This window comes from Kogia breviceps, chromosome 16, assembly GCF_026419965.1.
Source record: "Kogia breviceps isolate mKogBre1 chromosome 16, mKogBre1 haplotype 1, whole genome shotgun sequence".
Classification (NCBI taxonomy): domain Eukaryota; kingdom Metazoa; phylum Chordata; class Mammalia; order Artiodactyla; family Physeteridae; genus Kogia; species Kogia breviceps.
The window spans coordinates 16,251,493-16,269,550 of NC_081325.1; the positions used below are offsets into that span (position 1 = coordinate 16,251,493).

At 41.5% G+C, this 18,058-nt stretch overlaps 1 protein-coding gene across 1 annotated transcript in view; it reads right to left on the reverse strand.

The window, feature by feature from the left end:
- Nucleotides 1-18,058, reverse strand: part of LOC131743160 (phosphatidylinositol 3,4,5-trisphosphate 3-phosphatase TPTE2-like) — a 92,136-nt gene that overhangs the window by 6,253 nt on the left and 67,825 nt on the right. Inside the window, exon 19 of the mRNA XM_067016893.1 lies at nt 11,996-12,087. Within this exon, the coding sequence (XP_066872994.1) occupies nt 11,996-12,087 (92 nt within the window). The remainder of the gene's footprint in view (nt 1-11,995; nt 12,088-18,058) is intronic.

Sequence of the window (18,058 nt, forward strand, 5' to 3'; positions counted from 1 at the left end):
GTCTATGCTAGGCCCTGTGAAAGATACAAAAGAAAGTGAAGACTCCGTTGATGCTTCAGGGAGTAAAACACATCAGGAACAATAGCGGAATAGCATAGAACTACGTATTAAGCTGTACGATGAAGACTAAGGGTGCCGTTGTGTGCTTCAGGGAGGCTAACAAGAGGCGCAGAATGAGAAAGTGTCACCGAGGAGGTAGAAACCGAGATGGGCATGGAAGAATTTGTATAAATGAAGAATCTGTATAAAATGTATAAATGAAACACTGAGGCAGGATCAAGATGGTGGAGTAGGAAGATGCTCCCATGGACACTCCAAAACTACAACTGCGTGTGCAACAACTCTCTCTGAGAATGACCCGAAGACTAGTAGAACAGCTCTCCTACAACTAAGGATATAAAGAAAAAAACACATTGAGACAGGTAGGAGGGCAGAGATGTGGTCTTATCAGGACCCATACCCCCAACATGGCTACCCCCAAATGGGAGGGGACCTCACAAACACGGAGGTTCTCCCTCAGGAGAGAGGGGTTCGAGCCCCACATCAAGGCACCCCAGCCCTGGGGACCTGCACCAGGAAGATGAGCCCCCATAACAATATCTGGTTTTGAAAAACAGCAGGGCTTGTATCCAGGAGAGCTGTAGGAAACCAAGACTCTGCTCTTAAAGGGCACACACACAAATTCACTCACTTTGAGTCCCAGGACAGAGGCAGCACTTTGCAAAGTGCCCAGGCCATATGTGAAGTACATTCATTAACTTTAGGGTGAGTGCCAAAGCGGGGAAGAAACTGCCTCTGGGGAACAAAGTGCTGACGGACATCATTAAAAAAATTCTCCTTCTACCTAGGCTGACCCAGCACGGGCAGGTGCCATTTCAAAACATTTGCCATCTACCTTGCTAACACCACTCACCCCAACCCCAGCATTCCCCTGCAGACCTGCCCTACCCAAAGCCGCTCCTCCCAGCTGGCACCCCTCCAAAGCAGCTGCCACCCTGCCATATCCAGTGGGAGTCCTTGGCTGGTTATAGCCCCCCCTCCTCCCAGGGTGGGAGCCCAATCCCACTCACAATTGTATCTGCAACTGTTGTGGTTGGGCCCCACAGCCAGCCACACTGGGGCCAGCCTTGCCCAGCAGTGAATGCACAGCAGCTGTGGCCAGGCCACACAGGCAGCTGGCTTGGGGGCCAGCCCCTTCCACCAGTGTGACTGCAGCAACTGTGGCACCATACAACAGGAGGGGCACATGCAGCCCACAAAGAAAACATCCCTGGCTCTGGTGACTAGCAGGGATTGCTCTTCTGGGCTCCCCAGGAAACCTTCTACATAAGGCCACTTCTTCAAAACCAGAAGATGTGGCTAATCTACCTAATACACAGAAACAAATGAGACAGGAATATGTTCCAAATGAAAGAACAAGACAAAACTTCAGGATAAGAACCAACGAAATGGACATAAGTAATCAACCTGATAAAGTAATACCCATAAAGATACTCACCAAACCTGGAAGAAGAATGAACACAGTGAGGACTCCAACAAAGATATAAAAAAGAACCAATCAGAGCTGAAGAATACAGTAACTGAAAGGAACAATACAGGAGATGGAATCAAGAGCATATTAGGTGCAAAAGAATGAAAAAACAACTAGTTATGTACAAGAGAACCCCTATAAGACTATCGGCTGATTTTTCAGCAGAAACTTTACAGGCCATACGCGGGTGGCACAATATATTCAAAGTACTGAGAGGGAAAAACTTATAACCAAGCATACTCTATCTGGCAAGGTTATTGTTCAGAATTAAAGGAGCAATAACGTTTCTCTGACAAGCAGAACCTACAGGAGTTCACCACTGAACCAGTTGTACAAGAAATGTTAAAAGGACTTCTTTAAGCAAAAAAGAAAAGGCCATTACTAGAAATCAGAAAACATGTGAAAGGAAAAATCTCCCTGGTAAAAGCAAGCGTATAGTAAAGGCAGTGGATCAACCACTTACAAAGGTTATAAGGTTTAAAGACAAAACTTGTAAAATTAACTATAACTACAATAATTAGTAGGTATATAAAATCAAAAGATATAAAATAAAAACATAAAACATGGAGTTGGGGGAGTAAAAATGTAGTGTTTTTAGAATGATTTGAACTTAAGTAATCAACTTAAAATAGACTGCTACACACATAGGCTGCTATACACAAACCTCAAATTAACCACAAACCAAAAACCTAATATTGAGAAAAATTAGAAAAAGGAATTCAAACATAATGCTAAAGAAAGTCATCAAATTCCAAAGGAAGAGAGCAAGAGAAGGAACATAGAAGAACTTCAAAAACAACCAGAAAATAATTAACAAAATGGTATTTAGTACAACCTATGAATAATCACTTTAAATGTAAATTCTTCAATCAAGACATAGGGTGACTGATGGATTAAAAAAAAAAAAAAAAAAAACAAGACCCATCTATATGCTGCCTACAAGAGATTCACTTCTGATCCAAAGACACACACAGACTGAAAGTGAAGGGATACAAAAAAATATTCCATGCAAATAGAAACAGAAGTTTGGGGTAGCAATACTTACATTATACAAAATAGACTTTAAAACAAAGGCTGTAGGACAGCTACATGTAAAAGAACATTCTCTAACACCATGTACAAAAACTCAAAATGGATTAAAGACCTAAATGTAAGACTGGATACTATAAAACTCCTAGAGGAAAACATAGGCAGAACACTCTGATGTAAGTTATAGTAATAATTCTTTGGATCTGTCTCCTAAATCAAAGGAAACAAAAGCAAAAATAAATAAGTGGGACCTAATTAAGCATATAAGCTTTTGTATAGCAATGGAAACCAATGACAAAATGAAGAGACAACCTATTGAATGGGGAAAAATATTTGTAAATGATATGACTGATAAGGGGTTAATATCCAAAATATATAAGCAGCTCCTACAACTCAACATTTTTTTAAAAAGCAATTAAAAAATGGGCAGAAGACCTGAATAGAGATTTTTCCAGAGAGGACGTGCAGATGGCCAACAGGCACAGGAAAAGATGCTCAACATTGTTAATCATCAGATAAATGCAAATTAAAACCACAATGAGATATCACCTCACACCTGTCAGAATGGCTATCATCAAAAAGAAGCCAAGCCTCTTCAATAAGTGGTGCTGGGAAAACTGGACAGCTACATATAAAAGAATGAAATTAGAACACTACCTAACACCATACACAAAAGTAAACTCCAAATGGATTAAAGACTTAAATGTAAGACCAGACACTATAAACTCTTAGAGGAAAAACACTCTGACATAAACCACAGCAAGATCTTTTTTGACCCACCTCTTAGAGTAAGGGAAATAAAAACAAAAATAAACAAATGGGACTTAATTAAACTTAAAAGCTTTGCACAGCAAAGGAAACCATAAACAAGATGAAAAGACAACCCTCAGAAAGGGAGAAAATATTTGCAAATGAAACAGTGGACAAAGGATTAATCTCCAAAATATATAAACAGCTCAAGGAGTTCAATATCAAAAAAACAAACAATCCAGTTAAAAAATGGGCAGAAGACCTAAATAGACATTTCACAAGAAAGACATACAGATGGCCAAGAGGCACATGAAAAGATGCTCAACATCACTAATCATTAGAGAGATGCAAATCAAAACTACAGTGAGGTCACCTCATGCCAGTCAGAATGGCCATTATCAAAAAATCTAGAAACAATAAATGCTGGAAAGGATGTAATGAAAAGGGAACCCTCATGAACTGTTGGTGGGAATGTAAATTGATACAACCACTATGGAAAACAGTATGGAGGTTCCTTAAAAAACTAAAAATAGAACTACCCTATAACCCAGCAATCCCACTACTGGGCGTATACCCTGAGAAAACCATAATTCAGAAAGAGACGTGGGGCTTCCCTGGTGGCACAGTGGTTAAGAATCCGCCTGTCAATGAAGGGGACACGGGTTCGAGCCCTGGTCCGGGAAGATCCCACACGCCGCGGAGCAACTAAGTTCGTGTGCCACAACTACTGAGCCTGCACTCCAGAGACCACGAGCCACAACTCCTGAAGCCCAGGTGCCTAGAGCCCGTGCTCTGCAACAAGAGAAGCCACCGCAAAGAGAACCCATGCACCACAACGAAGAGTAGCCCCTGCTCGCCGCAACTAGAGAAAGCCCATGCACAGCAAAGACCCAACGCAACCAAAAAAAAAAAAGACATGTACCACAATGTTCACTGTGGCACTATTTACAATAGCCAGGACATGGAACCAACCTAAATGTCCATTGACAGATGAATTGAATGGATAGAGAAGATGTGGCACATATATACAATGGAATATTACTCAGTCATAAACAGAAACGAAATTGAGTTATTTGTAGTGAGGTGGATGGTCCTAGAGTCTGTCGTATAGAGTGAAGTAAGTCAGAAAGAGAAAAACAAATACCGTATGCTAACACATATATATGCAATCTAAAATATATATATATATATGGTACTGACGAACCTAGCTGCAGGGCAGGAATAAAGAGGTAGACATAGAAAATGGACTTGAGAACATGGGGTGGGAGGGCAAAGCTGGGGCAAAGTGAGAGTAGCATCAACATATATACACTACTCAATGTAAAATAGTTGGCTGGTGGGAAGCAGCAGCACGGCCCAGGGAGATCAGCTCAGTGCTTTGCGATGACCTAGAGGGGTGGAATAGGGAGGGTGTGAGGGAGGCTCAAGAGGGAGGGGATATGGGGATGTGTATGCATATGGCCGATTTGCTTTGTTGTGCAACAGAAACTAACACAGTATTGTGAAGCAATTATACTCCAATAAAGATTTTTTAAAAAGAGACAACCAATGTTGGCAAGGATTTGGAGAAAAGAGACCCTTCATACACTGTTGGTGGGAAAGTAAACTGGTGTAGTGACTGTGGCAAACAGTATGGAGGCTTCTCAAAAAAACCAAAAAATAGAACCATCATGTGACCAAGCAATCCACTCCTGGGTATGTATACAGAAAAAAACCCCACTAATTCAAAAAGATAACATGCACTCCAGTGTTTATAGCAGCATTATTTACAATTGCCAAGATATGGAAGCAACCTAAATATCCGTCAACAGATGAATGGATAAAGAAAATGTGGCATATGAGTAGTATTCCACTGTGTGATATATAAACATATATTTTTAATATATATATATATATATATATAAACACACACACACACACACATATATATCACACAGTGGAATACTACTCAGCCATAAAAAAGAACAATTTGCTATTTGCAACATGGATGGACTTTGAGGGTATTATGCTAAGTGAAGTAAGTCAGAGTGAGACAAATACTGTATGATATCCTTTATATGTGGAATATAAAAAATAAAACTAGGGAATATAACAAAAGAAACAGACTCATAGATATAAAACAAACCAGTGGTTCCCAGTGGGGAGATGGAAGGGGGGAGGGGCAAGATAGGGGTAGGGGACTAAGAGGTACAAATTATGTATAAAATAAATAAGTTACAAGGATATAATGTATAACACAGGGAATATAGCCAATATTTTATAACTGAATGAAATATAACCTTTAAAAATTGTGAATCACTGTGTTGTACATCTGTAACTTATATAATATTGTCCATCAACTATAATTCAATTTTTAAAATCCACAAAAATAAAACCAATTTTTAAAAACAAAGGCTGTGGGAGTTCCCTGTTGGCACAGTGGTTAAGAATCTGCCTGCCAAAACAAAACAAAAAAAGAAAAAAAGAATCTGCCTGCCAGTGCAGGGGACACGGGTTCGAGCCCTGGTCTGGGAAGATCCCACATGCCGTGGAGCAGCTAAGCCCATGCACCACAACTACTGAGCCTGTGCTCTAGAGCCCTCAAGCTACAACTACTGAGCCTGCAAGCCACAACTACTGAAGCCCACATGCCTAGAGCCTGTGCTCTGCCAACAAGAGAAGCCACCACAATGAGAAGCCAGTGCACTGCAACAAAGAGTAGCCCCCACTTGCTGCAACTAGAGAAAAGCCGTGCACAGCAATGAAGACCCAATGCAGCCAAAAATAAATAAAATCAATTATAAAAAACAAACAAAAAGGCTGTAACAAGAGACCAAAAAAAAAAGCATTACATAATGATAAAGGGTGCAATCCAACAAGAGTATATAACACTTGTAGATATTTATGCACTCAACATAGGCATACCTAAATAGGTAAAGCTAATATTAACAGACATAAAAGAAATTGACAGTAATACAATAATAGTATGGAGTTTAACACCCCACTTACAGCAATGAACAGATCATCCAGGCAGAAAATCAATAAGGAAACTGGCTTTAAATGACACGTTAGACCAAATGAACTTAATAGATTATAAAAAACATTCTACCCACAAACAGAATATACATTCTTTTTAAGTGTACATGGAACACTCTTCAGGATAGATCACATATTAGGCCACAAAACAAGTCTAAATAAAGTTAAGATTAAAATCATACCAAGCATCTTTACTGACCACAACAGTACCAAACTTGAAATTGACTATAAGAAGAAAACTAGAAAACACACACACACACAAACACGTGCAGACTAAACAACATGCTACTAAACAATCCAATGGGTCACTGAAGAAATCAAAGAGAAAATTTTAAAAATAGCTTAAATAAAAATGGAAACACAACATTCCAAAATCTCTGGGACACAGCAAAAGGAGTTCTAAAAAGCAAGTTCATAGCAATACAGACCAAACTCAAGAAACAAATAAAGTCTCAATCTAATCTTAGCCCTAAAGGAAGTAGAAAAAGAACAAAGTACAAAGTTGGTAGAATGGAAAATATCATGAAGATCAGAACAGAAATAGAGATTTTTTAAATATAGAAAAGATCAATTAAACTAAGAACTGGTCCTTTGAAAAGATAAACAAAACTGACAAACCTTTATACAGACTAATCAAGAAAAAAAAGGGAGAGGGCCCAAATAAATAAAATCAGAAATGAAAGAAAAGTTACAACTGATACCATAGAAATACAAAGGATCATATGAAACTACACCAACAAATTGGAAAACCTAGGAGAAACAGATAAACTCCTAGAAACACACAATCTTCCAAAACAATCAGGAAGAAATAGAAAACCCAAATAGGTAGATTTCTAATAATGATATTGTATCAGTAATCAAAAAACTCCCAATAAACAAAAGTCCAGGACCAGACAGGTGAATTCTACCAAAGATTTAAAGAAGAGTAATACCTATCCTTCATCAAAATATTCCAGACTCATTCCATGAGGCCAGTATTACCTTGATACCAAAACCAGACAAAGACACTGCAAAAAAAAGAAAATTACAGGCCAATATCCTGGATCAACATACATGCAAAAATCTTCAGTGAAACATTAACAAACCAAATTCAACAATACATTAAAAGAATCATACACCAGACCAAGTGGGATTTATTTTGGGGATGCAAAGATGGTTCAACATCTGCAAATGAAATTAATGTGATACACCATGTTAACAAAGGATAAAAATCATGATTATATCCATAGATGCAGAAAAACCATTTGACAAAATTTAACACCCATTTATAATATAAAAAAAGAAACTCCCAGCAAAGTGGGTAGAGAGAGAACATACCTCAACAAGATAAAAAGACCATATGTAGTAAACCCACAGCTAATATCATACTCAGTGTTGAAAAGTTGAAAGCTTTTCCTTAAGATCAGGAGCAAGACAAGGATGCCTACTCTTGCTGCTTTTATTCAACCAAGTATTAGAAGTCCTAGACCCAGCAATTAGACAGTAAAAAGAAATAAAACATCTAAATTGGAAAGGAAGAAGTAAAACTGTCACTATTTGCTTATGGCATGGGACTGTATATAGGAAATACTAAAGACTCCACCAAAAAACTTAAAATAAATGAATTCAGTGAAGTTGCAGGATACAAAATTAATGTATAGAAATCTGTTGCATTTCAATGCACTAATAATGAACTATCAGAAATATAAATTAAGAAACTCCCATTTAAAATTGCATCAGGGGCTTCCCTGGTGGCACAGTGGTTGAGAATCTGCCTGCCAATGCAGGGGACACGGGTTCAAGCCCTGGTCTGGGAAGATCCTACATGCCGTGGAGCAACTACGCCCATGCACCACAGCTACTAAGCCTGCGCGTCTGGAGCCTGTGCTCCTCAACAAGAGAGGCCGCAACAGTGAGAGGCCTGCGCACCGCGATGAAGAGTGGCCCCTGCTCGCTGCAACTAGAGGAAGCCCTGGCACAGAAACGAAGACCCAACACGGCCAAAAATAAATAAATAAATAAATAAATAAATAATAAATACATAAAATTGCATCAAAAAGAATAAAATAATTAGGAATAAGTTTAACCAAGGAAGTGAAAGACCTGCACTCTGAAAACTCTAAGACATTGATGAAAGACGTAAATGTAACACAATTAAATGGAAAGGTATACTGTGCTCATGGATTGGAAGAATTCATATTGTTAAAATGTCCATCCTACTACCCAAAGCAATATACAAATTCAATGTAATCCCTATCAAAATACCAATAGCATTTTTCACAGAACTAGAATCCTAAAATTTCTGTGAAACCACAAAAGACCCCAAATATCCAAAGTAATCTTTAAAAGAACAAAACTGGAGGTATCAGTTTTTCTGACTTCAAACTATATCACAGAGTTATTCAAAACAATGTTACTGGAACAAAAACATACATAGATCAATGGAATAGAATAGAGAGGCCAGAAGTAAATCCACACACTTACGGTCAATTAATCTACAACAGAGAAGACAAGAATATACAAAGTGCAGAACACAATCTGTTCAATAAGCAGCATTGGAAAAACTGGACAGTTACATGCAAAAGAATGAATCTGGACCACTACCTTACACCACATATGACAATAAAGTTAAAATGGATTAAAAATTTGAATGTAAGACCTGAAACCATAAAACTTCTAGAAGAAAGCATAGGCAGTCAGCTCTCTGACTTTGATCTTAGCGATACCTTTATGGATCCGTCTCCTCAGGCAAGGACAACAAAAGCAAAAATAAACAAATGGGACTACATCAAACTAAAATGCTTTTGCACAGTGAAGGAAGCCTGCAATAAAATGGAAAGATAATCTATTGAATGGGAGAAGATACTTATAAATTATGTATCCAATAGAGGTTAATATCCAGAATATAAAAATAACGCATACAACTTAAAAAAGAAACATCAAAAAAAGAAACAATCCAATTGAAAAATGGGCCAAGGACCTAGAACAGACATTTTTCTAATGAAAACATACAGACGGCACATGAAAAAATGCTCATCATTACTAATCATCGGGGAAATGCACTTCAAAACCAGAACATCACCTCATACCTGTCAGAATGACTATTATCAAAAGGACAAAAAATAACGTTGGTGAAGGTGTGGAAAAAAAGAAACCCTCTCTCACTGTTGGTGGGAAGGTAAATTGGTGCAGCCACTATGGAAAACAGTATGGAGGTTCCTCAAAAAATTAAAAGTAGAACTACCACAGGATTGAACAATTCCACTTCTGGGTATTTATCCAAAAAAAAAAAAACCAACAACGCTAATTCGAAAAGATATATGAACCCCATGTTCACTGTAGCATTATTTACAATAGCCAAGATATGGAAGCAACCTAAGTCCATCAATAAAGAAAATGTGAGGTATATATGTGTGTGTGTGTGTGTGTGTGTGTGTGTATATATATATACATATATACACGCACATGTATGTATATATGAATATTATCCATAACAAGAATGAAATCTTTCATTTGTGACAACATGGATGGACTTAGAAGGTATTATGCTAAGTGAATTAAGTCAAAGAAAGACAAATACTGCATGATTTCACTTACATGTAGAATCCAAAAAACAAATGAACATAACAAAACAGAAGCAGACTCATAGATACAAAGAACAAACTGGTGGTTGGCAGAGGATAGGAGGATGGGTGAAATAGGTGAAGGGGATTAAGAGGCACAAACTTCCAGTTCTAAAATAAGTAAGTCATGGGGATGTAACATACAGAATAGGGAGTATAGTCAATAATGTTGTAATAACTTTAAATGGTGACAGACGGTAACTAAACGGTGATCATCTCATAATGTATATAAATGTCAAGTCACTATGTTGTCCACCTGAAACTAATATTGTATGTCAATTATACTTCAGTTTTTTAAAAAGAGGAGCTCTGTAAAGAGAATCCAGTTCAGACAGGGGACTGGGAGGGCAGGCCTGGAGGAGGGGAAAGACCAGCAAAAACAGGAAGCAGAAGTTAGAGTGTTGTGTTCCAAGGGCCAGAGGGGACCCAGCCTACCTGGCATGGAGACAGCAGGCCATGTTACTAACGCGAATAAGCTCAGGTACGATAGGGCTATATCTTGAGAATTCAAGACCCAGGAAAATAAGAATGAAGTTGTTGAAGATTATCGTGGAGCATTTCCTAGGTGATAAAGTTGGCCTGGTAATTATCACACCTAACATTCATTTAGTGACGTATAACTCACAAAGCAACTTCACATGTATTATCTAATTCAATCCTCACAGCACTTGAGATGTAACCTTTATTTTACAGATAAGGATACTGAGCCAAAAGGACTTCCCTGGCGGTCCAGTGGTTAAGACTCCATGCTTCCACTGCAGGGGGTGTGGGTTCAATCCCTGGTTGGGAAACTAAGATCCCACATGCCTCACAGCCAGAAAAAAGAAAGGAATATTGCGCCGAAGATATTAACTAGCTTTGACCGTGGGTACAGTGTATCTTCTGCTCTAGCTACAGCTTTTTACAATGAGAGCAGTATTTCAGGATGCATATTGCAGGACCCTATATACTGCCCTGCATAAGGAGAAAGCAAAGGTAAGAAGACCACTGTAGAAGTCTAGGCATGAGCAAATGAGGTCCTGGACCGGGTAGTGGCAATGGAACAGACAGGAAGGGAGCGAGTGAAGAGAGATTCCAGTGGTGTCGTCAGCAGGAACTGGTGACTAATTGGATTTAGGGGCCACGGGCAAACAGAGAATCAAAGATGATACCAGATTTGAAAGTCTGAGTAAGAGAATGCCAATGCCATTTGCAGAAGCAGATGAAAAGTTCATTGGATAAATTTGGATTGACGTTTGTGTTTGAATTGCCGGGGTAAAGAATGCCCACATTGCAGCTCCTGCGTCTACCCCGTCTACCCCGTGTATGGGGCTCATAAATATGTGTCAGGTGAATGAAAGAAGACATTGTAGTGTAAAGTAGGAGAATGGATATGTAGAACCAAGAATAGAGTATTCTTACACGCATGAAGGAAGCTTTCCTGTTGCTCCAGGAAAGGTCTGTAGTCTTAACCATTTCTTCAGCATTTAAGAAAACTGACTATTTGGTCCCAAAGAGATTCCTCCCCAATCCATTACACCCCTGCATTGTTTCTCACGGTGCAGTCCCACAGGATATCTGAGTTAGAATCACCTGAGACACTGCTAAGTCTAGAGATTCCTGGGCCCCTTTCCAGATTTCCTGAATCACACTTTGGGGGTATAACTTAGGAATCTGCCTCTTTACCAGTCTCTAGGTGATTTTCATGCACATTGAAATTTCAGAATCAGTGCCATATAATAAAACTCACCAAGAAGAAGAGAATATGGCTAAAAGTGACCAGATACATGAATTTAAAACTCTGTTAGATTCCTGGGAACATGCTTGGCATTTGTGGAAAAGTGAAAGGCAAAGCACCACTCTGAACTGAAAATACATTCTGGAAAACTATTTCCCCTGAAAACTATTTTGAACAATAAATTTAACTCTTGACTCAAATCCAAACCCAGAGACACCAAGTTGGATGGTAACCAGGAAGCAACACGGCCTCTCCCTGCGGTGAGTGATGGTTTGGGGAGGGCAACATGCTGATTTGACATTGACATTTAAAACAAACACTAGAATTTTCAGTTTCCATGCTTTCTCTTACCCTGCAGTTTTTGGAAGCAGAACAGAAGAAGACAGGCTTTCGCTGCATTATTATTTGTACTTTTAGATCCTTTCCATTGCCTTTTCCAACACCTGAATGAAATTAAAAAGATAGGCTGGTTAGAGCAAAGATCAAAATGTCTCACCAATTAACAATACAGATTAAAAAGAGAAAAAATTATCCCAGCTAACAATGTGTCAGTATTGAATCATTTGGCTCTTGCATGGATTTTGTCTTTGAAAGACAAGGCTTCAAGTTCAGTTCTGTCCCCTAAAGCAGAATTTATAAGGCTGGAGGAAAAAAAAAAAGACATTGTTCAGCTTCTAAGATTTAGAATCTCATCGCTTCACCTTCATAGGAAAAAAAAAAAAAATTAGGGAAGGGGACGTGCAACCTTTCTTGTTGATGTGTTGCTTTCTTCAGACTTCTAATTGTGATGTTTCTTAATAATAATTAGTCTAAATTCCTCTTGCCCTAGTTTAAATCCAGTTTATGGAAAATATAGGATAGCTGTATCCAAACGTTCCTGCTATTGTTCAGCATATATTTACAGACAAACGGTTTCTTCCCCCCCCCTTTTTTTTTTCAATTTAATTGACTCACTTACTTCAGCATTTCATGAAAGGGCTGGTTTCTCAAGCCTCCAATTTTTCCAGCTTTCCTTTCCACCCTGCATATTTCACTTAAATATGCACAGAACTAAAACAAATATTCTAATCAAGTCATATATCCATCATTCTCAATTGTTATATTAAGTTTGTTTTGTGTTCATTTAATTTTGTTCTCACTAACACAATTAATTTGTCATGAGGAATCATGGTTTCTTTGCCTCAGTTCCCCCTCTGTCCCATCCACCTGCAGAACTTCTTTCTACGGATGTCGAACAGAAGTCAGTGAAATGTAGAGCCAAACGAAGTCGAACACTTATCACATGGCAGGAAAAGGGCATTGCTTTATGAGCTTAAATTAATTCCCAATTTAAAATTTTTAAAAATAATTTAAGTATATTTGCAAGATTTAAAAATAAAAGGTATAAAAGGCATGAAGTGACAAGTCTCCATTTTCCCTATCTCCCACCTGTTCAGTTCTCCAGCCCCAAACAGATAACCCCTATTACTAGTTTCTAGTTTTCTATGCATGTATAATCAGATATGGATATATATTCTCCCAGAGGTTTTATATATGTATATACACACTAACAAATATATTCTCCTTTTGTTTTATAGAAATTGTTGCATGCCATAGCACTGTCCTGTACATACATTTTTTAACACATCAAAAATTTTAACTTATTACTAAGGAACCAGTAAAATGCTACAGCTGTTTCAAAGTACTGCACATTTATGGGTAGATAAAGAATGATGAAATGAATTTACAAATAAATACAAAACAGGTTAATAATCTGTTTCATTCTGCTAGACACAACTAATTTGCATTTTTATGTACAAAAATTATTTGCATTATTATCAGTTTTCTACAACTTAGAGTTGTAAAATAGCTTAAAGACCATGAAAGGTGAAGGCAACCCTGGAGGTGGGCCTAGAGAAGATACAGAATCTGTCACACTTTCTCCTGACAGTCTGTTGTGATCATAATCTCAAAGGAAGATTATTCTTTTTTTTTTTTTTTTTTTTTTCTTTTGCGGTACGCGGGCCTCTCACTGCTGTGGGCTCTCCCATAGTGGAGCACAGGCTCCGGACGCGCAGGCTCAGCGGCCATGGCTCACGGGCCCAGCCGCTCCGCGGCATGTGGGATCTTCCCGGACTGGGGCACGAACCCGCGTCCCCTGCATCGGCAGGCGGACTCTCCACCACTGCGCCACCAGGGAAGCCCAGGGAAGCCCTGGAAGATTATTCTTTAGGGGGTTTTTCTGTTGCTGTCCTTTCATTTGAAACATACTCCTTTGTCTTCTCATTCTGTTTACCTTTCTCTGTCTCTATGAAATTAAGTGAATCAGTTACCTATCCCAGTCTTGAAGGCATGCCCTTGTGCAGGACGATGCAGTCTGTGTATGCTCAGTGGCTTTGGTGGGAGAAGTGAGCACAGGTCCCATCTGCCCCTGGGGTGCGGTGGCGGCCACCACCTTGGTGAGAAGCGGGGCTGGAGATGGAGGGGCTAGAGCCGGAGCCAGGTGCGACCCTGTGTGTGAGAGAGACGGCAGTCTCCACCTTGGTTTGGGATGCAGCTGGGGCTCAAGGGTTTGGGGCTGCACTTCTGTGCTGGTTTTACATTTCCCCCACTGTGCACCCTTGGTTAGAGGCTGGGTCAGGGCCGGAGGAGTTGGTGCCTCACTGCTCAGCTGGTTTCTTTCCTGCTGGCGATGTCAGTCCCTGCCCTGGAGTAGTTTCACTCCTCCTAAATATGGGCAGTGACCAAGCACTGGCCAAGGCTGCTTTCTCCCTGGTCAGAGTTTTCAGGCTGCTACGTCTGCCAGGATGGGGGTATAAGCAACCACTCACTCTCTGAGTGAGGTCTCAGTGTTTTACAGCCTCCCATGAGCCCCACTGGCTTTCAAAGCAGCTAAGGGGACTCATCCTCCTGGTGTCAGACCCCAGGGCTGGAGTGCCAAGTGTGTGGCTCAACCCCCCCACTCCCCAAGCCCATGACACCCACCTCCACGTCTGGGTCCCCCACCAAGGGTGCAGGTCTCGACCAGATCACTTCTCCTCCCTTCCTACCAGACTCCACGTGGATTTTTCTTTACAGCCTTGGCCGTAGAAGGGCCTTTCTACCAGCCTCCAGGTAGCTCCACGAGTTGTATTTTTGATGTGTTCATGGAGGGGAGGTAAGCTCAGCGTCCTACTCCACCACCTTGATCTACCTCAAAGGGGATAATTCTTATTCCAAAAGAAGGCTGCTGTCATTGCGTTTGGCCTGCTTATTTACGTGGGTGCAGCAAGAATTTTCGCCTTAAGTTGGCTCTGCCAGCCGAGGCCCACACCGTAAGAACAGCTGCAAAGGGCACAGCTTTCTGTCTTTGAAGCCTTTATGAGGGATCTCAAATTAGACTTTTAAAATCCTCTGTTTTATGTTAGCCTGAGATGAGGAAACCAAACCCATAAAACTCTCCACCAGTTTTCACCTGCAGTACTTATAAATTTGTGTTAGTTCTTCTGTTCTCTAGATCTGCACTTTACAGTTTTAACTAAACAGTATCTCCACAGAGGTTAAGTAAAATTCAAAAGATGAAGAGAGAAGTCACAGTCTTAGGATATGATATCAAACTGGGACAATATATGAAATTCTAGAACTTATTAAAACCATTTTTAAGCTTAGAAGTTTGAGAAACTATTCCTATTCTCATTGTTCATGTTAGAGAAATGCATCAAAACTCCATCAGACTAAATGCCTATTTGCCTGTTTGGAATAGTTTAATACTCACAGAGGTTTGTATAGATACTGTTAATAGGGTTACCTAGGAGATACTGTGGGTTCTGTTCCAGACCACTGCAATACAGCAAATATCTCAACAAATCGAGTCACACGAACTTTTTTGCTTTCCCAGTGCATACAAAAACTTACGTTTACACTATACTGTAGTCTATGTAGTGTGCAATAGCATTATGTCTAAAAGAAACAATGTACCTACCTTCATTAAAAAATACTTGATCGGGACTTCCCTGGTAGCGCAGTGGTTAAGAATCCGCCTGCCCATGCAGGGGACATGGGTTCGAACCTGACCCAGGAAGATCCCACATGCCACGGAGCAACTAAGCCCATGAGCCACAACTACTGAGTCCGCGCACCTAGAGCCTGTGCTCCGCAACAAGAGAAGCCACCGCAATGAGTAGCCTGTGCACCGCAACGAAGAGTAGCAACTAGAGAAAGCCTGCGAGCAGCAACGAAGACCCAATGCAGCCAATAAATACATACATAAAATTCTAACACAAACCATTAAATAAAAAAGGTTGATTGCCACATTGCTAAAAAAAAAAAAAACTGCTCACCATCATCTGACAACTCAGAATTGTCACAAACCTTTAATTTTTTGAACAAGTGCAACGTCTGGGAAGCGCAATACAGCAAAGAGCAATAGAACGAGAGATGCCTGGATTCCCACGGTTAACCAAGAGGACCCTGAGGGAGAGGATCCACTCAGGTACAAAACAGGCTCTCACGCCACCCACTTGGTTTTAGAGCTGAGTTTCAATTTCCTAGAGGAAGACGCCGCCCCAACAGACACCTGGGTGGCCTGTCACGCCGCACTTCCTGCAGGAGAGGATGGAGAGCAAGGCACTGCTGTCCCTTCTCGCCCACCAGCTGCCGGACAGGCCCGGCTCTACCCCGGGGACGGCTGAAGGCAGACGGTGTTCTGAGCGAGGCTCCACTCCAGCCCTGTCCCTCATACGTGACACACACACATCACAGTCAGAACGGACCTCGCAGAGCGCTCTGCAGCCCACAGAGCCTTCGCACAGCTGCTCCTTTCTACGCACAGGCAGCCTCCCGCTGGAACACGCCGTGTTTCCCGGGCCCGCCTGCACGACGCTCGTTTGGAAAGCTAGACCAAAATTTCCCACAGAAACCACGCCGCTGGGCTGAAGTTTGTTTCCAGAAGCCAGAAACCCATGCGATCTGCTTGTGGTAACTCGCACGATTCCCCACCCCTGCCAAGAAGTGGGGCGGCGATGCGGGCGTGTGGAGAAGCAGGGAGAAATAGGTAATCTGAAAAAAGCATTTTATATTTTAACTAACAATTGTAATTTTTTTTGACTTTGCAGCTTTTACATATATTCTAAAGGGTTCTCTTATTTCTGAATATTTGGACGAATTGTTAAAAAAAATACATGTCTAGGGCTTCCCTGGTGGCGCAGTGGTTGAGAGTCCGCCTGCCGATGCAGGGGACGCGGGTTCGTGCCCCGGTCCGGGAGGATCCCACGTGCCGCGGAACGGCTGGGCCCGTGAGCCATGGCCGCTGAGCCTGCGCGTCCGGAGCCTGTGCTCCGCAACGGGAGAGGCCACAACAGTGAGAGGCCCGCGTACCAAAAAAAAAAAAAAAAAAATCCAAAAAACAAAAAAATACATGTCTAGATCTTATTTTGTGTGACTCCTCAGGGCTAAAAACAGGAGGCTGTCTGGGTGGACACCAGCGCCCTCGCCCCGCAGCCGGGCTCAGGAGAGGCCCAGCACTCAGCACCGCGCCTCGTGTCCCACAAGCTGGCTGTTGCTTTAGGGAATCGGAAGCATCACCTCCTGCTGCACCTCTGGCAGTGAGTGAGGCCCCATCCCCTCCACACTGAGGGGCCCCTGTTTCCACCTCCCTGAGGGTGAGCTGTACAGGGAAGCTAGGCAGGTGGCAGAGAAATAGACATGGCCTTGAGGCCCATTCCTCTCCCCTCCTTCCTTTCCAAGTCCCAGAGGTGGACGATCTGACCAATATCTCTGCCTCTCGGGGCAACGGCAGGTCCCCTCTTTCCCCTCACACTCCTGAAGCAGGCATCGTCAGCTCTTCTGACGTTTATAAGGATTTCTACTCTTGGTAAGAACCGGTAACAGCTAGAGGGCCGAGAGAGCCTCACCAGAGGCCAGGTTTCTCGCAGCCCTTTTCTGTGTTCCTGTAGGTTCAGGTAGGGAAGACCTAAGTGCTGTTCTCCTAGGAAGCTGTCCAACACTGTGGCCAGCTCTTCATCTGTGTACCTTCCTCTCCTCTGCTTACACTCAGGGGCTCCTGAAGGGCAAAGAAACACGAGCCGGGGGCCTGGCCCAAAGCAGTTCTCCGCAGTTATTTGCAAAAAGAATTTGTGGCAACAAAATTCATTTGCCGTTCGGGTATTTAAGACATCCTGATGGAGTTGCTGGGGGAGAGAGGGTTATAGGGGAGGAGGGTGGGGAAAGGGAGAGATCAGGAGATAAGGGGGGAAAAAAAGGGTTTCTGAGAGGAGTAGGAGAGAAAATGATACAGGGATGCATCTCCCAAGACAAACCCTGAACCGGAGACGGGCATGAGAAAGAAGTGGTCTCCAGGTCTCATGGGACCTTCCTTCCCTTTAATCTCGGAGGTTCTACTCTGAAAAGGACACCCTGGGCTGAGGCCAGAGCAGCAGTGAGAACAGGAGGAAGGGA